The 24,300-nt window shown below is 42.6% G+C and overlaps 1 protein-coding gene across 1 annotated transcript in view; it reads left to right on the plus strand.

Moving 5' to 3' along the window:
- The first annotated feature begins 6,295 nt into the window (after positions 1–6,295).
- The window catches only part of LOC124011297 (follistatin-related protein 5-like), a 195,145-nt gene continuing 177,140 nt past the window's right edge, over positions 6,296–24,300 (plus strand). Inside the window, 1 exon segment of the mRNA XM_046324524.1 lies at positions 6,296–6,683. Within this exon segment, the coding sequence (XP_046180480.1) occupies positions 6,502–6,683 (182 nt within the window). The 5' untranslated portion in view covers positions 6,296–6,501.

Consider the following 24,300-nt stretch of genomic DNA (forward strand, 5'->3'; position numbering starts at 1 on the left):
ACAGACCCAACTAATATAAATCATTATTTTTGCCTCTCTCAGACTCTCGCCGCCCAGGCTTGGTGGAAGGATATCCAGCCTGCCAGCTGAGATGAGTGGGCTCTGTTTGAATTGTGGTGCCCTGAGACTGGACTTCTATTTACAGCTGGTGAGTAATGATTTCTCTTTCAGGCAGTTTCCAGGGACTAGAAGTGGAATCGAGCGAAGGTGTTTCTCCAACTCGCCCAAAACTTCAGAAGTCAGTGTCAACTCCCATGGTAATGTATCACTGCCAAGTCAGTGCCCCGTCTTAATTTGAAGTTTGGGCGATGTCTCATTTGGGTGGAGAAGACATGGCCCGTATTTATAAAGCATCTCCAAGATGGAATGGTCACAGGATCAGTCCCCCTTCCATATAATTGTACTAATTATGATCTAAAACAGGGATCAGCAAAAAAAGGCCAAAAATGTTATTTAATTGTCATTTTGTGCTACTTATTTGTTACACTTACTCTAAAAATTGAGAATAAAAAAGTGAGTTGGGACACATCATTTTTAGTTGCCTAATAATTGTGCACACTTATATGTTCCCCTGAGAAAGACAAAACTCACTTTTCCTTTGTTAAACATTCAGGTTTGAGGTTCAGTAACATTTTTGATTGACTGAGAGCATTGTGTTTGGTCAACAATAAAATGAATCCTGAGGAATACAGGTTGCCTAATATTTCTGCATGCAGTGTACATAACAAGTTGTAAATCGCAAATTCAACAATAAGTGGTTTGGAAGGAATCAGTGGCTAACTGCAAGAGTTGCAAAGCAATCACTATTTTACTTCCCCCGCCTGCTATTCGGTGGAGAGGGTGTGTGGTCCAAGTCTGGGTTTAAGGGTCTCTTTTCCAATCTTAAAAGGATAAACATACACACACAACACCATGGGCAAGAAAAGGTTGAATACATTGGCCACGGTGTCAATCCAGCATGACTTCTGCCGCGTTCAAAACAACTGGAACCTCGGAATGGGGATATCTCAGATTTCAGTGAGTTCAAGACAACTGGGAAAAACAGGCTCCGACTGGGAAAATACATTTTGAACATCCAAGTCGGGAACTTGGGCCTCTTTCTAGAGCACTGACCTGAAGATCACTGACGACATGATTCGACTTTGTTTTTTTCAGAGTCCACAGTTGTCTTGAAAGCACCATCATGTGAATGCCAGACTTTTATGAAAAAGTTTCATGACAAAATTTCCCCAAAATTTCCCCACAAGGACTTTTTATTTCTTTGTTTTTGGCCAGGTATGGTTCTCGATCAGGCACAGCTGTCTAAACATGGGTTTTGTGGGTAGTTCATTTCTGTTTAGTGTGTGTTGCACCTGACGGAGCTGTTTTGGTTGTCTCTTTGTTGTTTTGCATTTTAGTGTTCAGTTTCGAATAAACATGACGAACACATACAACGCCGTGCTTTGGTCCTCACCTTCTTCCACCAACGGCCGTTACAGAAGCACAACAAGTTGAACCCAAAAATGTGATATATGCTGCTGCAGAAATGATGTAATATGCCAGGGAGATATGTATACTGTAGCTAAGAAAGTAATACTAAGTATATGTTGTGTAGTAAGCTGTTAGACGCACATGTGCCTAATAATTGCTGTAATGCAGCAAACATTTTTAGGGGGAGTTTGCCCCATGAAGATTTACATACTAAAATTGCTTCTGGACTGCGTGTATTGAGAGTTCTCTGAAGACCATTGGTTCCAGACAGATATACGTAAGAGTATACCCAGCTCGATTTCACCTATTTTTTTTCTCTGATTTGAATGTGAGCATGTAACATGAATCTGTAACTTTTAATATTTCTATCAACATTTCTCCTATAATCCCTGCCTTGTTTCATTCGGAAATATCAAGAATAACTGTTTGACCTTAGGCCCTCTAATCCCCGTTACCTGTGTGTGACTCTGATTCTGTAGCTTATCATATTAGTACATCATTTTGCCATTTTGCTTTAAATCGACATCGTTGCCAGGGAACAGTTGTTGTGGGGGTTACTTTCCTTGCACAAGGGCAGAACGGCAGATTTTTCAACTTGCCGGCCTAGGGATTCATACAAGCAAGCTTTCGGTTACTGTCCCAATGCTCTAACCAGTAGGCTACTTGCTGTGCATTATAAGGCACTAAAATACCTTATGGCTTCTTGTAATAGCCAATAAAAATGCTATTTCGACAAAGACAAAGGTAACTCATAGAAAGTGTTACTTGTAAGTGTTACAAAGGCCTGACACTGAGAGCTTTATAGTGGAGTCGAGAGGTCAAAATGGAAGCTGACGTGCTGAGAAGTTGGACTGATCTACCATCATTTTCTTTCTTTTTACACAATCCTCTCAGAACCATAAGTGTCAACACAGTCTGAGGGCGGTGGTCACTTCCATGCGCCAAGGCCTGGTAATTCAGCCTGTCACAGTGGGTGTAACCTAGGTTGACAATGCAATCTGGAGCTTTGCAGAACACTTGGAACGTGATGGAATGTGAAACTCCATTCACAAAATCATCAGTGGCTAATTTTACCAATCACTGACTATGCATGTACCATGTGACACCTTTTATGTGGGTTTTATTAGAGTACCATTACAATCCTTCTCCAAATAAGAGACAAATAAGACTTGATTATTTACCTACTCAATATCTGAAATTATCATGCTTAGTTGTTATTGACATTGACATATTTCCCTTGTTTTCTCCTATACCATATTTCACACATGTATATACTGTCAAAACTTCCACCGAAGTCGGGTCCTCTCCTTGTTCGGGTGGTGCTCGGAGGTCGGCATCGCCGGTCTTCTAGCCATCATCGTTCCACTTTTAATTTTCCATTTGTTTTGTCTTGTTTTCCTCACACCTGGTTTCAATCCTCTCAATCACTTGTGTATTTAACCCTCTGTTCCCCCCCATGTCTTTGTGTGGGATTATTTATTGTTTCATTCATGCACATTAGGCTGGTTGCGCTGGGTTATGTCAACCCGTATTTTATTTCGTGTTCATTGTGCAGTGTATTTTTTGGTTCACCTAAATAAAAGGCTCCGTTTGCTACCCAATATCTGCTCTCCTGCATGACTCCCTTACAGCCATTTACGCATACCTAACATACACAGTTGAAATCGGAAGTTTTACATACACCTTAGCCAAATATACGTAAACTAAATTTTTCACAATTCCTGACATGTAATCCTCGTAAAAAAAATTCATGTCTTAGGTCATTTAGGATCCCCACTTTATTTGAAGAATGTGAAATGTCAGAATAATAAGAGAGAATAATTTATTTCAGGTTTAATTTCTTTCATCACATTCCCAGTGGGTCAGTGGGCCAGTGGGTCACCACCTTCCGGAGACACCTGAAACCCCACCTCTTTAAGGAATACCTAGGATAGGATAAGTAATCCCTCTCACCCCACCCCCCCTAAGTTTTAGATGCACTATTGTTAAGTGACTGTCCCACTGGACGTCATAAGGTGAATGCACCAATTTGTAAGTCGCTCTGGATAAGAGCGTCTGCTAAATGACTTAAATGTAAATGTAATGTAATGGTCAGAAGTTTACATACACTTAATTAGTATTTGATAGCATTGCCTTTAAATTGCTTAACTTGGGTCAAACATTTTGGGTAGCCTTCCTTCCACAAGCTTCCCACAATAAGTTGGGTTCATTTTGGCCCATTCCTCCTGACAGAGCTGGTGTAACAGAGTCAGGTTTGTAAGGCCTCCTTGCTCGCACAAGCTTTTTCAGTTCTGCCCACAACTTTTCAATAGGATTGAGATCAGGGCTTTGTGATGGCCAATACCTTGACTTTGTTGTCCTTAAGCCATTTTGCCACAACTTTGGAAGGATGCTTGGGGTCATTGTCCATTTGGAAGATCCATTTGCGACCAAGCTTTAACTTCCTGACTGATGTCTTGAGATGTTGCTTCAATATATCCACATAATTTCCCTACTCATGTCGCCATCTATTTTGTGAAGTGCACCAGTCCCTCCTGCAGCAAAGCACTCCCACACAACATGATGCTGTCATTGACAAATATATCTAATCAAAATACAGAGACCCAGACAACACAAATATACACCATTATGGGGAAACACTGAAGCAATATAAACACACCCTAAGAACAAAAAAGGAACACCACATTAGAAATCATCTGGATTTTCCTCCAAACATAACGATGGTCATTATGGCCAAACAGTTCTATTTTTGTTTAATCAAACCAGAGGACATTTCTCCAAAAAGTATGATCTTTCTCCCCATGTACATATGCAAACCGTAGCCTGTTCTTTTATGGTGGTTTTGGAACCGTGGCTTCTTCCTTGCTAAGCGGCCTTTCAGGTTATATTGATATAGGACTCATTTTAGTGTGGATTTAGATACTTTTGTACCTGTTTCCTCCAGCATCTTCACAAGATCCTTTGCTGTTGTTCTGGGATTGATGTGCACTTTTCGCACCAAAGTACGTTCATGTTTAGGAGACAGAACTGCATCTCCTTCCTGAGAGGTATGATGGCTGTGTGGTCCCATGGTGTTTATACTTGCATACTATTGTTTGTACAGATGAACGTGGTAACTTCAGGCTTTTGAAAATTGCTCCCAAGGATGAACCAGACTTGTGGAGGTCTATAATTGTTTTTCTGAGGTCTTGGCTGATTTCTTTTGATTTTCCCATGATGTCAAGCAAAGAGGCACTGAATTTGAAGGTAGACCTTGAAATACATGCACAGGTACATCTCCAATTGACTCAAATTATGTCAATTAGCCTATCGGAAGCTTCTAAAGCCATGACGTACTTTTTTGGGATTTTCCAAGCTGTTTAAAGGCACAGTGTATTTAATGTATGTAAACTTCTGACCCACTGGAATTGTGAAACAATGAATTATAAGTGAAATAATATGCCTTACTTGTGTCATGCACATAGTAGATGTCCTAACCGACATGCCAAAACTACAGTTTGTTAATCGTGGAGTGGTTGAAAAAACGAGTTTTAATAACTCCAACATAAGTGTATGTAAACTGTATATGCAAGGCATAATTGCCAATATGATTAACTGGTGCAATACCTGGGTGAGATGGGTATGAGCACATATGTACCATGATACACACCGGTCGTGGATAAATTGTTATATAGAGAGTTTCCACTTATTCCCGACCATAAATCTCACTTTACATTAATTTGTCTGTGGCAATGACATGGTTGGCATATGGGGCTGTATGACTATCCATGAGCATCATGTTTGATTATGGTGATACAGTGATGCAAAAAAGTATTTAGTCAGCCACCAATTGTGCAAGTTCTCCCACTTAAAAAGATGAGAGAGGCCTGTAATTTTCATCATTAGGTACACTTCAACTATGACAGACAAAATTAGAAAAAGATCCAGAAAATCACAATGTAGGATTTTTAATCAACTTATTTATAAATTATGGTGGAAAATAAGTATTTGGTCACCTACAAACAAGCAAGATTTCTGGCTCTCACAGACCTGTAACTTCTTCTTTAAAGGCTCCTCTGTCCTCCACTCATTACCTGTATTAATGGCACCTGTTTGAACTTGTTATCAGTATAAAATACCACAACCTCAAACAGTCACACTCCAAACTCCACTATGGCCAAGGCCAAAGAGCTGTCAAAGGACACCAGTAACAAAATTGTAGACCTGCACCAGGCTGGGAAGACTGAATCTGCAATAGGTAAGCAGCTTGTGTTAATGCAGGACATCCCGCCCTCACCTACCGTCATCCAATCATGTCAATGCGGAGATATACATAGCCCTCTATATTGTTTCAACATTTGAAAGGCGCACTGCGATGAGGTACATTGCTCAATTTGGCCTCTGCGTGCCTCCAGGGGCTTCACAATTGCGTCACACCATCCATAAGGTGCCTCCGACCACATTTTAGGATCAAGCATAAATTGTCTCTTACCCTATCAATGTATTGGAGATGAATTCAGCTTATTTTACATTGAAGAATATGCCTTTATGACACTGTTCAGTTTATAAAAGGAAAGAAAAGTTGTACCAGCTGATAATGTGTATATCGATGAAAACATAGATTATTGCATTGGTATGTATTTGAAGGACCACCATATTTGTCATAACCTTGTCTGTTCGTGGATGACGCTTGCAGGACTTGACTGACGGATTTCAGTGACTCAAAATTCTAAACAGTGGGAAGGGTGACATTCGACAGCCCCCAACTCTTTTCATCTCAGTCAAGGACAAATCATTCCAGTGGATGGGATCAGTCGAGGCAGATTGTTTGTCTTCACTTTCGCGCTGGAGATTACTGCTGGGCTTTTGATTGGTTATTCCTGTGACTGTATGTAAATCGGATCCGGACGCATCCAGTAGGTGGTGGCTTGTGCTTCAGTGGCACAGGAGACGATCCAGAGAGGTTAGACCCGCAGTTTCTAACGGAGCTGTCCACTCCTCTGGTGGTGCTGAACGTCAGAGATTCGCTCTTCGTAGCCTACCCGATGGTTGATGGTATTCGAAAAGGATTTACAGACTTCACGTTTACAAATTTATAGGCTATTGTGTGGATGTCGAGTTACAGTCGGAGGATTTGATCGGACCAGTTTGACATATAGTTGTTGTGAACTACTGTTTAAAAAAACAATCTCGTTCGGATTATCCTTCTGGATGGTTTGCGTCTGGACATACAGGTAAAACACAATATACATAGATATTCATAGTGTTTCTTTTGTTAAATAACACAAGTAAAAGGTGGAATGTGAATAGAAAAACAAACCATATTCCACTGAAAGTGCACCTTCCATAAAAGTGTTTCATTTAGCATCGAACTGCAGTTTAATCGACATCAAAGACAAATCCCTCCATACAACTCTTCTCCATCACCGGAAATATGTCTATCTTATTCAAATCATATATGTATAGGGGTTGGCATTTAGTTTACTTACTTGATAAAGCTAAGCTATGCTTTCTGAACTGTAGGCAATACAACTGCATCAGTTGATGGTAATGAAGTTGCGAGTGGAGTGCATGCTTTTTGTAAGTGCGCTATAAGTGACTGAGCTGCTAGAATGCCGTGATGAGTAGTCTAGTTCTGAAACGAAATCAATATGTTTGGGAATTAATATATATATATATATCTTTGGGAATGGCAGGGACGCTCCACTCCTAGTATTTAGTATTTAGCGTGTTATTCTTTAGCAGGCTAATCCTTGTTACACTGTTAGAGGCGGAAGGATTACGGGATACTCGAGTTTTTTTCCACCCGCTCTCTCGCTGCGCGTGACTCGTTTGGCTTTATAGAGACTGCGATGGACATTCATTTTATTTGTAAATTTTCCGCTACTCTGAATGGCTGTGTACTGTATCTTCTCGAGCGTAGATGTAGGACTTTAGTCCCGTTAAGTATTCAAGTCCGACTGGATAGTGTTATCGATTTGAATAAACTCCTACATGTTTTAAAAACTCTGAAATTGAATTCAAATGGACTATTTGTTGATAAATGGGTTGATTGGAGAAAATCTAACCAATGGGTTTTTGTATTGTCTGGCAGACCTTAATGACCCCTTTACTTCTCTCAGGCCCCTTGCGATCCAAACTTGAAGATAACAGTCGTTAGAAACCTTCCATGTGAGAGGCACCTTGATTCACATTCATCTGAAGGTGCTGAATATGGAGAACTTGCGTTCAACAGTCCCTCAACCAGTTGGGCTATTACTATTCAAGCATCGCCCATGCTGTCCACTCACCCTGTATCGATTAGATGTTTTTAAACATCAGAGGGGAACAACACCTCTTCTGTCTAAATCCGAGAGAATTTGACACACGCACACGCACACGTTGACATAAAAATGCTGTTAGCCAAGGCATTGATGGAATCCCCAACACAATTACATTCCTCAGTAGACCGGCATAACCTGCAATAACAACGAAAATGCATATTTTACAATAAAAATGGAGTGACTGATACCCCATAAATCCATTGGAAATGTCACTATATGTAAATGGCTAAACGCCGACGTTCTGTACATTACCTTGGAAATAATGGATGACGCAGCGGGACTAGGCGGAGCCAAGTCCCTTTTCTGAGTTTATATTTCCAAGGTAACGTACAGAACCGAGGCGTTTCACCCGCTTATACCAAAGTTGCCAAAGAAAACAATATGAAAGTACACATTTACCGCTATCATTTAAAAAAAAGCAAATTCATACTTTCTCATCTTTTTTTTGCTAGAGATGCAACCCAGTCGTTTGTTCGATTAGTTCGATATTTATGGACGCGCCCCATTTGTTCGTTATTTATGTTCCGTTGCCATGCTCAGTGGCAACCTAGTGAATCTGGGCCGATTCTGGCTGAGAGTCGGGGCATTTGGATGAGAGTCAGACTCGGCCGACGTCATGTGGCCTGAGTCTGGGCCCCCTTCGGCAGTATTATTTATGGCTACTGCTACTATGAGGGGATTGAGCTTCTTTATATAATTAACATTTCATTACTTATTTATTTTTCTATACTCTGTAATTGCTTTTGTGACAAAAACAAAACAAAAAAACAACATTTACATTAAATTCTTTAAGAGTCCTGTTTAAGTAGTATTTTAGTATTTTGATACTTTATGCAGGGCAATTGATTAGCATTAAACTTTGTGGATGGGGCCAACTGAGTGGAGCAGCTGTCTAAGACACGGCATCGCAGCCAGCACGATACCAGTGCTGGCTGCTACTGGGAATCACATGAAGCGATGCACAATTGGCTCAGCATCGTCCAGGTTAGAGGAGGATTTGGCCGGCCGGGATGTCCTTGTCCCATTGTGCTGTAGCGACTCCTGTGGCGGGCCAGGCGAATGACCGTGTCAGCGGTGTATAGTGTTTCATCCGCCACATTGTTCATCCGACACATTGGTGCTGCTGGCTTCTGGGTTAAGCATGCATTGTGTCAAGAAGCAGTGTGGCTTGTCGGGGCTGTGTTTGAGGAGGCGTGGCTCTCGACCTTCGCCCCTCCCGAGGCCGTACGGGAGTTGCAGCGATGGAACAAGACAATTGGATATGACGAAAAGAGGGTAAAAAATTAATAAATACAATAAAACATTTTTGGTGTGGATGGGTATAATTTGTATGTATAAAATGTATAATAGTAATATTTTAAATGACTAAATCGGGTAATTTTGTATACATTTATTTAAAATAGCATCGGGCCGCTTTTGGGTGGATTCCAGGTAGACGGCTGAATTCCAGTAGAAGGAAACTGCCCAATATACTTGGGCCGATTCTGGGCAGTTATTCATTTTAATTCCGGGCCGAGTCCGACACCCGATTCAATCAGTTCCGCCCCCCCGGGAAGAGGGCCACTTCTGGGCCGATTCCTCATTGCTAGCTGGGAACGTATCCCTTGCTTGCTAGCTAGCCAGCTAGCTATGCTAACACGTTCACGATCTCTGCAGCCGGAATAACAGCAAAGTAGCCGTTTCTATTGACATTAATTTGGATACATCCATAACAATGCCTGATTTTGCCTGACATAGCAAGAAAAGTTTGCCTTCTCGCCAGGACACCTGACAGTGTTCATTACGAGGAGATCGCACTGCATATCAAACACTAGGCTAGAAGCCTGCTAAATAGTTTGTCGCTAGCAAACCTGCCAAAATGGCTACCGAATTAAAAAATATCACTTGCTGAAAACAGCTGGTGAAACTAGAAACGTGGGAGGATTTGACAGCATAGCGTCATTTGCGTCATGACTGCAACTGTAGGGAGCAGAGAAATTCATGTTCATCACTCACAATGTTACATCATCAGATGCTCCAAAAAGATGTCTCTGCAAAACACAAATCAATAGCTAGCTAGCAAAGTTTTTCCTCGTTGGATCTGCGTTTACAATGTATCCAATTTCGGTTTGTGTAGTTGTTGGTTTAGCTTTCTGTAACTTTGTAGCAAGTATGGTCTGCATGTGTAGGCACATATTGCGTCATGATTGCAAGGTGTCCCGATATCTTTTCCAACGGTGCCGTTATCTGGTTTTAATTAATGTCCATTCTAGATAGCCCTTCTTGCCAATCAGAAATGAGAATTCAACAATGCTGTGGTATAAGAATAATAAGAATATATGATAGCTAGGCCACACTGAATCCCATGCATTACAAACATACATGAACACTTTATCTGGGCCTGTTAATGCCTGGTTTAATAAACCAACCAAAACTGCAAGCCTCACCATCTGCCACTCCAGGCAGACTCAACCAAATGATTTTGAGCCCAGGTGTGATTACAAAACCTTTCAGCCAAACATTATCCAACTCAGTAGGACATTTTCTATTTGAAAGAGGCATTTTTCACATGTTTTATTTTCTGACCTAAATGTACCCAATTAAATTTGTTTAGCAACAGGTATGAGATTGTGCCGGGGGAAAAGGTTCTCATATTAACGGAACAGCAGGAATTAATGTGCACTCCGCCTCTCATTACAATGACTTCAAGCACCCTGGGGACCGAATCGACGCGTGCTCATTTGCTAGACAAAGTGGCTTATTTCTTTCTGTCCTATTGTTACAATTTTAAAAGGAGAAACTATCCTAGATCAGCACTTCTATTTTGAAATGTATGAATACAGCCCCTGGAAAATGGATTAAGATTAGATTGAGATTAGAGAGCAGACAGAGTTACTCTGGCAATGTGTTGCACATATATTGGTGTTGGAAAGGTAATGGATGAAATATGAATGGAATACCACAGTGTTGGAGTAAACGTTTTGTAAATACTTGTATTATACTGTACCCTGATCCTCAATGCTTAATCTGTCTGGGAAACATGCCAAAGTGTTTAGGTTTGAGGGGTTAGGGGTCAATTGGGAATTTAGCACTTGTTGTGATTGATTGCAGCAGAGTCCTCAGTTCTAGTCATGTCTGGCAAATCTACGTTAGTGAACAGCGTGTTGGGACAGGCGTTTGGGTTTGATTTGGGATTCATGGCTATAGCTATTTTATGGGCTGTGAGAAATATCTTATCGACTTTGAATGGCTTTGTCTCCATTAGGTCTATGATACCAGTGAACACACAGACAGTGGGCTAGTCTAGCCTAATATTGCTAATGTAGCACTAATAGAGGGGTAGCTACAGACGAGGGCGTTTACAATCTTGTTAACATGTTAGCACTTAGCTTAGTGAGTGATTAGGAACCCAATTGTAATAGTATGGTTCAATATTTCTTGTTTTTCATTTAAAGTGCACTTCATTGTGGCACAGCAATGTTATATGCCCATAGTGTGGATTTTTGCCATTTTGCCTGAATCTCAGCCATGGCAAAACACTTTCATTAGTGTAACAGTATCGCCATTTGAAAGATACATTACGGATGTAAACGTGATATGTATAATATAGGTGCTCAAGCTGTTTGCTGTGGGCAGTACTGTCACGTGTACTCCCTCTCCGGCCTCTAGGTCATCAGGCTGCTGTCACCATCTTCAAGCGTACCAGCGCCTCACGAAACTCACCTGGACTCCATCCTATCCTTCATTGTCTTCCCTATATCTGTCTCTCCTCTTGGTTCTTTCCTCAGGTGTTATTGACTCAGTTTCATGTCGGTGCGTTGTTTGTGATTCGTGTTTATTGTTTTCTTTATTAGAACAGTCACTCCCGGTACTTGCTTCTCGACTCTCAGCCCGCTCGTTATAAGGACCGTGTCTTTAACGCTGTGGGGTTGATCCTTCTGGTCTTAAAGACAGATGGTCAGGTCACTTATCTAGTTCATCAACAGGGTGGTTGAGGGTTAACGGGTTATCACAAGCTCGCCCACTGTAGCTATGTGGTCATCCTGTGTGTACAGCAGAGTGTGTGTGTGTGTGTTCATGCCAAAGTATGTGGGGTTACGGGGGTTGAGATCAAAACACTAAGTGTTATTTTCTTTGTGGTTTGCTCTCTGGTTATTATGTGGGAGGAGTCTGCCCATGCATTGCACTGTAATGGACACACAGGTCACAGTTCGCCCCACATCACAGCATTGGCCAAGTGTGGCAACATTGTTCTGGCCCTCCTTAGATAACATCACTGTGTTAATGTAATGTTGTGTAGCGTTTGAGGAAAGCCCTGCTTCTATTGCCCTGAGATTTCACATTAATTTCATTGTCCAGTTCTTCAGTTCTTCTCTCAGCTATAGTTATAGAGAGAATGTCATGGGATTTTCTTGTATCTACAGTACAATATTTAAGTGATAATGCCGGAGAAGTTGGTGTTTGGAGGATATATTGTCACGGGTGTTGTTAGGCCCGAGACGATGTAGAAGCCAATATATCCCCCATAATGCTTCTCAGGCATTATCACTTTTATACAACGGGTTACCACCATATTCAAATAATGATTGACATACAGTGCCTTGAGAATGTATTCGGCCCCTTGAACTTTGCGACCTTTTGCCACATTTCAGGCTTCAAACATAAAGATATAAAACTGTATTTTTTTGTGAAGAATCAACAACAAGTGGGACACAATCATGAAGTGGAACAACATTTATTGGATATTTCAAACTTTTTTAACAAATCAAAAACTGAAAAATTGGGCGTGCAAAATTATTCAGCCCCCTTAAGCGGCGATTACAGCTGTAAGTCGCTTGGGGTATGTCTCCATCAGTTTTGCACATCGAGAGACTGACATTTTTTCCCATTCCTCCTTGCAAAACAGCTCGAGCTCAGTGAGGTTGGATGGAGAGCATTTGTGAATAGCAGTTTTCAGTTCTTTCCACAGATTCTCGATTGGATTCAGGTCTGGACTTTGACTTGGCCATTCCAACACTTGGATATGTTTATTTTTGAACCATTCCATTGTAGATTTTGCTTTATGTTTTGACTCATTGTCTTGTTGGAAGACAAATCTCCGTCCCAGTCTCAGGTCTTTTGCAGACTCCATCAGGTTTTCTTCCAGAATGGTCCTGTATTTGGCTCCATCCATCTTCCCATCAATTGTAACCATCTTCCCTGTCCCTGCTGAAGAAAAGCAGGCCCAAACCATGATGCTGCCACCACCATGTTTGACAGTGGGGATGGTGTGTTGCTTTTACACCAAACATAATGATTTGCATTGTTGCCAAAAAGTTTAATTTTGGTTTCATCTGACCAGAGCACCTTCTTCCACATGTTTGGTGTGTCTCCCAGGTGGCTTGTGGCAAACTTTAAACAACACTTTTTATGGATATCTTTAAGAAATGGCTTTCTTCTTGCCACTCTTCCATAAAGGCCAGATTTGTGCAATATACGATTGATTGTTGTCCTATGGACAGAGTCTCCCACCTCAGCTGTAGATCTCTGTAGTTCATCCAGAGTGATCATGGGCCTCTTGGCTGCATCTCTGATCAGTCTTCTCCTTGTATGAGCTGAAAGTTTAGAGGGACGGCCAGGTCTTGGTACATTTGCAGTGGTCTGATACTCCTTCCATTTCAATATTATCGCTTGCACAGTGCTCCTTGGGATGTTTAAAGCTTGGGAAATCTTTTTGTATCCAAATCCGGCTTTAAACTTCTTCACAACAGTATCTCGGACCTGCCTGGTGTGTTCCTTGTTCTTCATGATGTACTCTGCGCTTTTAACGGACCTCTGAGACTATCACAGTGCAGGTGCATTTATACGGAGACTTGATTACACACACGTAGATTGTATTTATTACCATTAGTCATTTAGGTCAACATTGATCATTCAGAGATCCTCACTGAACTTCTGGAGAGAGTTTGCTGCACTGAAAGTAAAGGGGCTGAATAATTTTGCATGCCCAATTTTTCCGTTTTTGATTTGTTAAAAAAGTTTGAAATATTCAATAAATGTCGTTTCCACTTCATGATTGTGTCCCACTTGTTGTTGATTCTTCACAAAAAAATACAGTTTTATATCTTTATGTTTGAAGCCTGAAATGTGGCAAAAGGTCGCAAAGTTCAAGGGGGACGAATACTTTCGCAAGGCACTGTATTTTAATGAAAAACTTTATTTTGATTAATTTATTCATACTGTTTCATCCTTCCACAAGATATAGTCCCGACACAAATCTAGGGCTGGTATCCAAGCTGGCTGGACGTTCTTTCTATCAGTTTAGTTGCTCGACTCACGACCCAGTCGTTCTGTATTTTTGTTCTGTATATTCTGAATGCTCCATTTGCCATACTGGCTGGAAATGTTCTTATCCCTTGCTTACTAGCTAGCCAACTATGGCTAACTTATAGTCACTTCAAAAAGTGCAGCCAGAATAACAGCAAAGTAGCTGCATTTGCATAGGTTTAAGCTGTTTTCTAGAGACATTTATTTGGATACATCCATAACAATGAGCTAATGAGGCTCGATTTCACCTGGTATAGAAATGGGCTCACTCTTCAAGACACTGTTGTTCAGAGCAGCTAGCCAACAACACAACTAACACAATCACTTAAATCTGAAGCGGGAAAGACTGCAAACCAACTGCACTTGGTTTCATTTGACCTTTTTTTCAATTGATATTTCTTTGTATATATCCATAAACATGATACCAGCGGATTCATGATTTAGAGTGACTGAGAAACGTTGCCTGCTTTTCTGTCTCGTCCTGACTCCCTTCACGTTCATTACTATGGGACAGTGGGAGATAGAATGTCAGAGAGACAGACAGCAAGGTTTATACAAATCTCTGCTGTTGAAAACTCAATGTTAGTCTAATGGTAATGTCTAGATTAATTTTATAGTGGTGTAGAAGTTTATAAATTGCTTGGCTGGGCTGATGAGATTGTGGATTGCGCGGTCAAATGGAACAGAGTAAATAGGCATTTTAATATAATAGATTTAGACGGTGGTAACTTGTGGAATAGGCACCGGCTGGAATGCTGTTTTAACCAATCAGCATTCAGGATTAGAACCACCATTGTATAAATGAGCATAGATGATTGCAACGATCCCATTGGAGGCGTGACATACATTCATTCCTTTGATACATGGATTGTTATTGTTCCCAAGGCCAGTGACTGAAAACGTTATTACAGGTGGTTGTCCAAAGCCAGTTGAATAATGCAACACTCTCTGAGGATAAATTGGGTGACATTTGAATAATTAATAGCAAGTCATTGATAACAGTGTAAGACCAAGAAAAGGTAGCCTTGCTAGATCAAAGAAAGACTGCCAGTCTGGTCTTACACTGAGGGGAACACACCTTGTTGGATGTTCTCGAAAATGATTAGCTAGAAACCTTTGAAATGCGCCCGGGCTTGGAAGTCCCACTGAGAGCAAAGCAGACAGCTAACTTGGAAAACACTGGAGACTCATTACAGTGCAATGAGTGACCGGCTGAACTCTTTTTTACCTCTTAACTCCTACAGGCAATGAGGCAGCCATATTGTTTTTGTCTTTTTTCGCCCACTTGTCACCAATAGAACCCTTTGTCTCTCAAAAAGCAAACCATGGAGAGTTTTATTATTCTAAATGGCTTGCAGTGCATTCATATCCAGTGGTCATAAAGTATAATGAGACTTCTAGTGCTTTTATAAAAAATTGAATTGACGGTAATGCCTTCTGCTGGTGGTGCTGAGAGCTGAGAGACAGTCACTGCTGAGCCTCTCAATCATTGAAATCCCACATTTCATTTTCAAGTGTTTATCTTCTCAGGATATGGACTTCCTAGGATGATTTATAAGGGATTACGTTTTAAGAGTGATTTAGTTCGGAGGGCTTTGTCGCCAGAGTGTTACGTGTTGATGTGATCTAAGCATTCATCTGTGCTGGTTTATTATAATACATTTGACATTTTAGTAATTCAGCAGACACTCTTATCCAGAGCGACATACAATTTCTGCATTCATCTTAAGATAAAGATATGTGGTACAACCACACATCACAGGCATAGTACGTAGATGTTTCCTCAAAGTAGCTATCAGCAAAGTCAGAACTAGTAAGGGGGGAAAAAGTCAAGTACGAGTGTTCGTTTTTATTTTACTTGGAGAATAGACGGTAACTTTAGTTCATGTAAGGATACTGTAAACAGTTCTATTTATCTGTAAGAATGTTTTTGTTTTGTATGTGCAGTTGATAGAAGGCTGGCTTTCTTGGCAGGCAGGCACTCCCCCAACAGGCATATATTTAGGGGGAAAGATACAACACACAAAGCATAAGTTCAAAGCTCAATGGGATCACATTTAATTGGGATGGATACCTGAATGAAACCAGATAACAGCCTCATAAAAGGATTTGGGATAATAAATAATTATGATGCAACATGTAGACAACAAATATACACAAGGGCCTAACTCCTCGCAAATTTTTTATCTGGTGGTGCGAGCGTGCGCCGGTGTTATCCGCCTGGCTAATTTGTTATCTGGTGGTGCGAGAGTGCGCAGGCGTTATCCGCCTGGCTCATCTGTTATCTGGTGGGTGCGAGCGTGCGCCGGCGTTATCCGCCTGGCTCATCTGTTATCTGCTGGGGCGAGCATGCACCGGCATTATCCGCCTGGCTAATTTGTTATCTGGTGGTGCGAGAGTGCGCAGGCGTTATCCGCCTGGCTCATCTGTTTTCTGGTGGGGGCGAGCGTGCACCAGTGTTATCCGCCTGGCTCATCTGTCATATGGTGGGGGCGAGCGTGCTCCGGTGTTATCTGCCTGGCTCATCTGTTATCTGGTGGGGGCGAGCGTGCGCCGGTGTTATCCGCCTGGCTCATCTGTTATCTGGTGGGGGCGAGCGTGTGCCGGTGTTATCCGCCTGGCATTTGGAAGCTGTGTTCCTTGTGTAATGAGTCAGGGATATTTATCAGCTGTTCGGTGTCCACTTTAGGACACCCTATGCCCTAGCCCCTCAGAGGGTGAGGCCTTTTTTGTGAAGGTTAAGGCCTTTTAGGACATCCTTGGCCTCAAGCCTCACAGCTAACCCCTCACAAAGGGTGGTGAGAGGGCGAGCGTGCAACGCTGTTCCATTCATCGGGCATTTGGAGGCTTTGTTCCTCACAAGGAGGGGTGAGGCATGAGGCTGGAGGTTGAGGGTGTCCTACATCTGTCCCTAGGCCAGGATTAGTCTTCTGGTTCCTCTCTTATCCTTTTAAGATGGGCACGTGACCAACAGTTTACATGGCTTTGGTCATGTGACCACTGCTAGACTTACTGGAAAGACGTTGATAATTGCCCTCTAGGTAGAGGGGGGGGGAAATAATAAATAAATATGTTTTATTGTCACATACACCAGATACGTTGGTGCAGTAAAATGTGTTGTTTTACAGGGTCAGACATAGTGGTATGGTGTCCCTGGAGCAAATTAGGCATAAGTGCGTTCCTCTAGACCACATCGACAGACTTTTCACCTCGTCGGCTCGGGTATTCAAGCCAGTGACGTTTTGGCCCAACACTCTAACCGCTAGGCTACCTGCCACCCTCAGGGATAGTCTATATGTGTCTATGTCCCCAATTGAAAATAATACTACAGTTTATAATAGAATACTACATTACTTACTATAGAATTCGGTAGTAAACTGCAGTATACTGTAGAACACTATACTGCATACTGTAGTATCCCAAGATCATGTGTATTACTTACTATAGAATGTTGTACTATACTGTAGAATACTATAGTAAATACTACTTTATTATCCCCCCCAAAATACACTGTAGTAAATACTACAGTAATGTCTGCAAAAACACTACACTTTAAAAAAAACTATATTGAATACTACAGTATTTAATTTGGATATACCCTTCACATTCGCCTCACCCTTATCTCGATTTGTGCAACTCATAAGAGAGAAACATACATGCGAAGTATAGATCATATTGTGTTCCAAACAGGTTATAGAAAGGAGCAGAAACGCTTGGCTTGGAAATGTTACATATGAGTTCCGTCAGTGTAGTTTTCTTGATGCAGTATAAGGGAGGCAACACAAACCACTTAATGCAGTGTCTGATGAAGATCAGAGAAGGATTGTACCTTCGATGTAACGTGGGACCATAACTATTGAGAGTTGTTTCGTCTTCTTCAGCATCAAAACGTTGTAATTACACCGTTTAAAACATCCCAGATGTGCCCCCCGTCTTGTTCAGATTACTGACAATCTAAAGGCTGCAACTGGGCCGAATCCGCATTATTTGTCAGAGAATACGAGTCAGGCTTTGAAAGCAACACATCCCACGAGAGGGACACTATTTCTACCCATAGACTCAAATAAACATCTGTTGTCATGTCCATGGAAATGAATAGTTTCCAAGTAACAATGACATGTCAACATGGAAATGTTCTATTTTACTCCGCAATGCTTTTTATTTTTGGGAATATATTGAGATATTTGAGGCTCATGTTTTTTCCACATGTAGTCATGGGGACACCTTGGTATTGGTGTAGACTTCCCATAGGAACCATGCATACATAGCCTAGAGGCTGCAATTTGCAACACATGATCTATCTCGCAAGTATATGGTATGTGGCAAAGTAATTATGCTAAGCAACCATATGAGTTATATATGTTCTGTATGTTCTGACGGGTGGAGTGTGAGGAATATGAAATGAAGGAACAGACAATTTGCAGGTAGGCTAAATGAAATCATTGGGTTTCCGATGTGAAGTAGGTTTGCTGATAGACACACAAGAGAAGTATGGGCACCATAATCGGGAAATATAGTAATTTTTCCCCCCACATCTGTGAATATCAGTGGGTTTATTGTCTGTCTTCTATGTGTAGGTTGTTAGGAGAGAGAACAAGACACCAAAATAAGCTCAACTCCTGTGAGAGTTACAAAGTTAAGAGCACAGCGGTAGGGCAAAAGGCTCGGTGTTGCTTTGAAACTGAAGGATCTCTCCCATCCTTTTATCTGTGTTAGGCTACAATGCAGTCGGGCAGACGGCAGTAAGAGAAGTGCCACGATAACTTTCAGAAAGAAGACACGGGATCTTGTTTGTGTGGCAGACACACAGCACAGCAGATGTTTCCAATGTGGAAGACGTCTTGGAGACAGACAGCATTAACTCCAACCCGGAAATTGATCCACACAGAAATACTGCTGAGCATGCTTAAAGAGGTCTGCTTTTGCACCAGGGGGTTTGCATCTGTTTAAATGTCGAAAATATGAGTGGGGAGGAGTAGGAGTGTAGAGCACTGGAACTGGGCAACTTATTTTCCTGGTCAGGTCACATGGTCAAGAAATTCTCTCTAGTCATCACACAAAACACAACTGCACACGTAGATCAACATGTAGTATATGAAGTCAGGTTCACTTAGAAGGCAATCCGCCAGTCAAACAAATGTCATTGCCTCTTTGTATTTAACTAGGCAAGTCAGTTAAGAAGATAGTCTTATTTACAATGACGGCCTACACCGGCCAATTGTGTGCCACCCTATAGGACTCCCAATCACAACTGGCTGTGATACAGCCTGGATTTGAACCAGGGTGACTGTAGTGACACCTCAGGCATCAAGATGCAGTGCCTTTGACCGCTGCGCCACTCGGGAGCCCAGCTCTTAATAATGTCGACGGAAGGTAACCTCCCTCTGTGTTTTACAAGTCTCAAACCGCATGTGCCATACCGCCCCTTTCAGTCTCTCTCCCTTTGCTCCCCACGCAAACACGCACTGCTCTGATGCAGCCCCTTTGCTCCCCACACAAACACCCACTGCTCTGAAGCCTTGCGATGCTGTCTCTCAAATGCAGCCCCCTTGGTTGATATAAAAGCAGATGTGGGTTTTACTTGAAAAGGTTTGCACTTCGTTTGCCATCTTTGTGGAAGAAATCAAATGTTAATGAAGTTGGGACAGCTGTACTTTCATTGGGCATAAAAAGAAACGTAAATTATCTTATTCAAACCCAAGCCCTCTAACAAATGTATTGGTTCAGTCAGTAATACACTTGATATTATACTGCACAAACCAGTGGCGTACAGCGAGAATGATCCATACTGCCATGATGATTCATTTAATATATCAATGAATCCTCTAACCAGCAACCACAGTGTTACCATATCATCACTAAGTTATGAGTATCAAGGGATATACAGGCTTCTGTAACATATTATGACATTGGTGGCAGATGAAGTGAGTCTCCCCCACAATAATTTATTATTATCATTGTATATTGATGTATGTTCTCCACTGCAAAACATGACAGTAGGAAAATAAATATACATTCACAATGATATGCCTCAGTCTGTGACACAAGATCCAAAATAAATGCCGTTCCATTTAACAATTCGACACCAGTGGGAAACAGTAGATTTTGATGCCACTGGCAGATCTAGACCTGGGTTCAAATCAAATCAAATCAAATCAAATTTTATTTGTCACATACACATGGTTAGCAGATGTTAATGCGAGTGTAGCGAAATGCTTGTGCTTCTAGTTCCGACAATGCAGTGATAACCAACAAGTAATCTAACTAACAATTCCAAAACTACTGTCTTATACACAGTGTAAGGGGATAAGGAACATGTACATAAGGATATATGAATGAGTGATGGTACAGAGCAGCATACAGTAGATGGTATCGAGTACAGTATATACATATGAGATGAGTATGTAGACAAAGTAAACAAAGTGGCATAGTTAAAGTGGCTAGTGATACATGTGTTACATAAGGATGCAGTCGATGTTGTAGAGTACAGTATATACATATGTATATGAGATGAATAATGTAGGGTAAGTAACATTATATAAGGTAGCATTGTTTAAAGTGGCTAGTGATATATTTACATCATTTCCCATCAATTCCCATTATTAAAATGGCTGGAGTTGGGTCAGTGTCAATGACAGTGTGTTGGCAGCAGCCACTCAATGTTAGTGGTGGCTATTTAACAGTCTGATGGCCTTGAGATAGAAGCTGTTTTTCAGTCTCTCGGTCCCAGCTTTGATGCACCTGTACTGACCTCGCCTTCTGGATGATAGCGGGGTGAACAGGCAGTGGTTCGGGTGGTTGATGTCCTTGATGATCTTTATGGCCTTCCTGTAACAACGGGTGGTGTAGGTGTCCTGGAGGGCAGGTAGTTTGCCCCCGGTGATGCGTTGTGCAGTCCTCACTACCCTCTGGAGAGCCTTACGGTTGAGGGCGGAGCAGTTGCCGTACCAGGCGGTGATACAGCCCGCCAGGATGCTCTCGATTGTGCATCTGTAGAAGTTTGTGAGTGCTTTTGGTGACAAGCCGAATTTCTTCAGCCTCCTGAGGTTGAATAGGCGCTGCTGCGCCTTCTTCACGACGCTGTCAGTGTGAGTGGACCAATTCAGTTTGTCTGTGATGTGTATGCCGAGGAACTTAAAACTAGCTACCCTCTCCACTACTGTTCCATCGATGTGGATAGGGGGTGTTCCCTCTGCTGTTTCCTGAAGTCCACAATCATCTCCTTAGTTTTGTTGACGTTGAGTGTGAGGTTATTTTCCTGACACCACACTCCAAGGGCCCTCACCTCCTCCCTGTAGGCCGTCTCGTCGTTGTTGGTAATCAAGCCTACCACTGTTGTGTCGTCCGCAAACTTGATGATTGAGTTGGAGGCGTGCGTGGCCACGCAGTCGTGGGTGAACAGGGAGTACAGGAGAGGGCTCAGAACGCACCCTTGTGGGGCCCCCGTGTTGAGGATCAGCGGGGAGGAGATGTTGTTGCCTACCCTCACCACCTGGGGGCGGCCCGTCAGGAAGTCCAGTACCCAGTTGCACAGGGCGGGGTCGAGACCCAGGGTCTCGAGCTTGATGACGAGCTTGGAGGGTACTATGGTGTTGAATGCCGAGCTGTAGTCGATGAACAGCATTCTCACATAGGTATTCCTCTTGTCCAGGTGGGTTAGGGCAGTGTGCAGTGTGGTTGAGATTGCATCGTCTGTGGACCTATTTGGGCGGTAAGCAAATTGGAGTGGGTCTAGGGTGTCAGGTAGGGTGGAGGTGATATGGTCCTTGACTAGTCTCTCAAAGCACTTCATGATGACGGAAGTGAGTGCTACGGGCGGTAGTCGTTTAGCTCAGTTACCTTGGCTTTCTTGGGAACAGGAACAATGGTGGCCCTCTTGAAGCATGTGGGAACAGCAGACTGGTATAGGGATTGATTGAATATGTCCGTAAACACACCGGCCAGCTGGTCTGCGCATGCTCGGAGGGCGCGGCTGGGGATGCCGTCTGGGCCTGCAGCCTTGCGAGGGTTAACACGTTTAAATGTCTTAATCACCTCGGCTGCAGTGAAGGAGAGACTGCATGTTTCCGTTGCAGGCCGTGTCAGTGGCACTGTATTGTCCTCAAAGCGGGCAAAAAGTTATTAGTCTGCCTGGGAGCAAGACATCCTGGTCCGTGACTGGGCTGGATTTCATCTTGTAGTCCGTGATTGACTGTAGACCCTGCCACATGCCTCTTGTGTCTGAGCCATTGAATTGAGATTCCACTTTGTCTCTGTACTGACGCTTAGCTTGTTTGATAGCCTTACGGAGGGAATAGCTGCACTGTTTGTATTCAGTCATGTTGCCAGACACCTTGCCCTGATTAAAAGCAGTGGTTCGCGCTTTCAGTTTCACGCGAATGCTGCCATCAATCCACGGTTTCTGGTTAGGGAATGTTTTTATCGTTGCTATGGGAACGACATCTTCGACGCACGTTCTAATGAACTCGCACACCGAATCAGCGTATTCGTCAATATTCCCATCTGACGCAATACGAAACATGTCCCAGTCCACGTGATGGAAGCAGTCTTGGAGTGTAGAGTCAGCTTGGTCTGACCAGCGTTGGACAGACCTCAGCGTGGGAGCCTCTTGTTTTAATTTCTGCCTGTAGGCAGGGATCAGCAAAATGGAGTCGTGGTCAGCTTTTCCGAAAGGGGGCGGGGCAGGGCCTTATATGCGTCGCGGAAGTTAGAGTAACAGTGATCCAAGGTTTTACCACCCCTGGTTGCGCAATCGATATGCTGATAAAATTTAGGGAGTCTTGTTTTCAGATTGGCTTTGTTAAAATCCCCAGCTACAATGAATGCAGCCTCCGGATAAATGTTTTCCAGTTTGCAAAGAGTTAAATAAAGTTCGTTCAGAGCCATCGATGTGTCTGCTTGGGGGGGATATATACGGCTGTGATTATAATCGAAGAGAATTCTCTTGGAAGATAATGCGGTCTACATTTGATTGTGAGGAATTCTAAATCAGGTGAACAGAAGGATTTGAGTTCCTGTATGTTTCCTTCATCACACCATGTCCCGTTAGTCATGAGGCATACGCCCCCTCCACTCTTCTTACCAGAGAGATGTTTGTTTCTGTCGGCGCGATGCGTGGAGAAACCCGTTGGCTGTACCGCCCTGGATAGCGTTTTCCTAGTAAGCCATGTCTCCGTAAAGCAGAGAACGTTGCAGTCTCTGATATCCCTCTGGAATGCCACCCTTGCTCGGATTTCATCAACCTTGTTGTCGAGAGACTGGACATTGGCAAGAAGAATACTGGGAAGTGGTGCGCGATGTGCCCTTTTTCGGAGTCTGACCAGAACACCGCCGCGTTTCCCTCTTTTTCGGAGTCGTTTCCTTGGGTCGCTGCATGCGATCCATTCCGTTGTCCTGTTTGTAAGGCAGAACACAGGATCCGCGTCGCGGAAAACATATTCTTGGTCGTACTGATGGTGAGTTGACGCTGATCTTATATTCAGTAGTTCTTCTCGACTGTATGTAATGAAACCTAAGATGACCTGGGGTACTAATGTAAGAAATAACACGTAAAAAAACAAAAAACTGCATAGTTTCCTAGGAACGCGAAGCGAGGCGGCCATCTCAGTCGGCGCCGGATTCGAACCAAATACTATATAAATATAAATCTTTCATATACTTTTAGCGTTTTCTTTAGCCTGCCTGGAGTGTCATATGGGTGGGGTTTACACTGGCTACTGTTCTAGTGGTTCCATTGCACCAGACAAGTTCAGTCAAGCCCAACTAATGTATTCAAAATGATCTCACATAGTATTTGAACCCAGATCTGCTCTGTCCTCAAACAACAGAGAAAGAGTGGCATCGTCAGCACAGGGACCAGCAAGTGCAGAGAAAGCCAACAAGTCACAGGCACACAGTATGAACACTTCCTTGTCTTACTACAGCCGATTTTGGTGACACATTGTTTTTGTGAATTTGACCCTTCACCTATGGGAACAAGCATTGCCAGTGTTGTCAAGATATGTCTACTACTCAGAGCAACCGGAGAGCGGGGTCACACCCACGGTGTCAGTTGTCCTACGCTTGCAGTGTGAGGAGGACTTTAAAGCAGAAAAAGGAGAGGCCGGTAACTCCAACACGTGTTGTCTTTCCATGTTTCCCGCATTATCTGGGCCACAGAAATAGCTTTTTAAGGAAATGATGACTGTTTCTCAATGATGTTTGTTTAATTGGCGCCGTGCCAAGGTCGAACTTGTTTTCACAC

The sequence above is a fragment of the Oncorhynchus gorbuscha genome, linkage group LG23 (genome assembly GCF_021184085.1).
Source record: "Oncorhynchus gorbuscha isolate QuinsamMale2020 ecotype Even-year linkage group LG23, OgorEven_v1.0, whole genome shotgun sequence".
Classification (NCBI taxonomy): domain Eukaryota; kingdom Metazoa; phylum Chordata; class Actinopteri; order Salmoniformes; family Salmonidae; genus Oncorhynchus; species Oncorhynchus gorbuscha.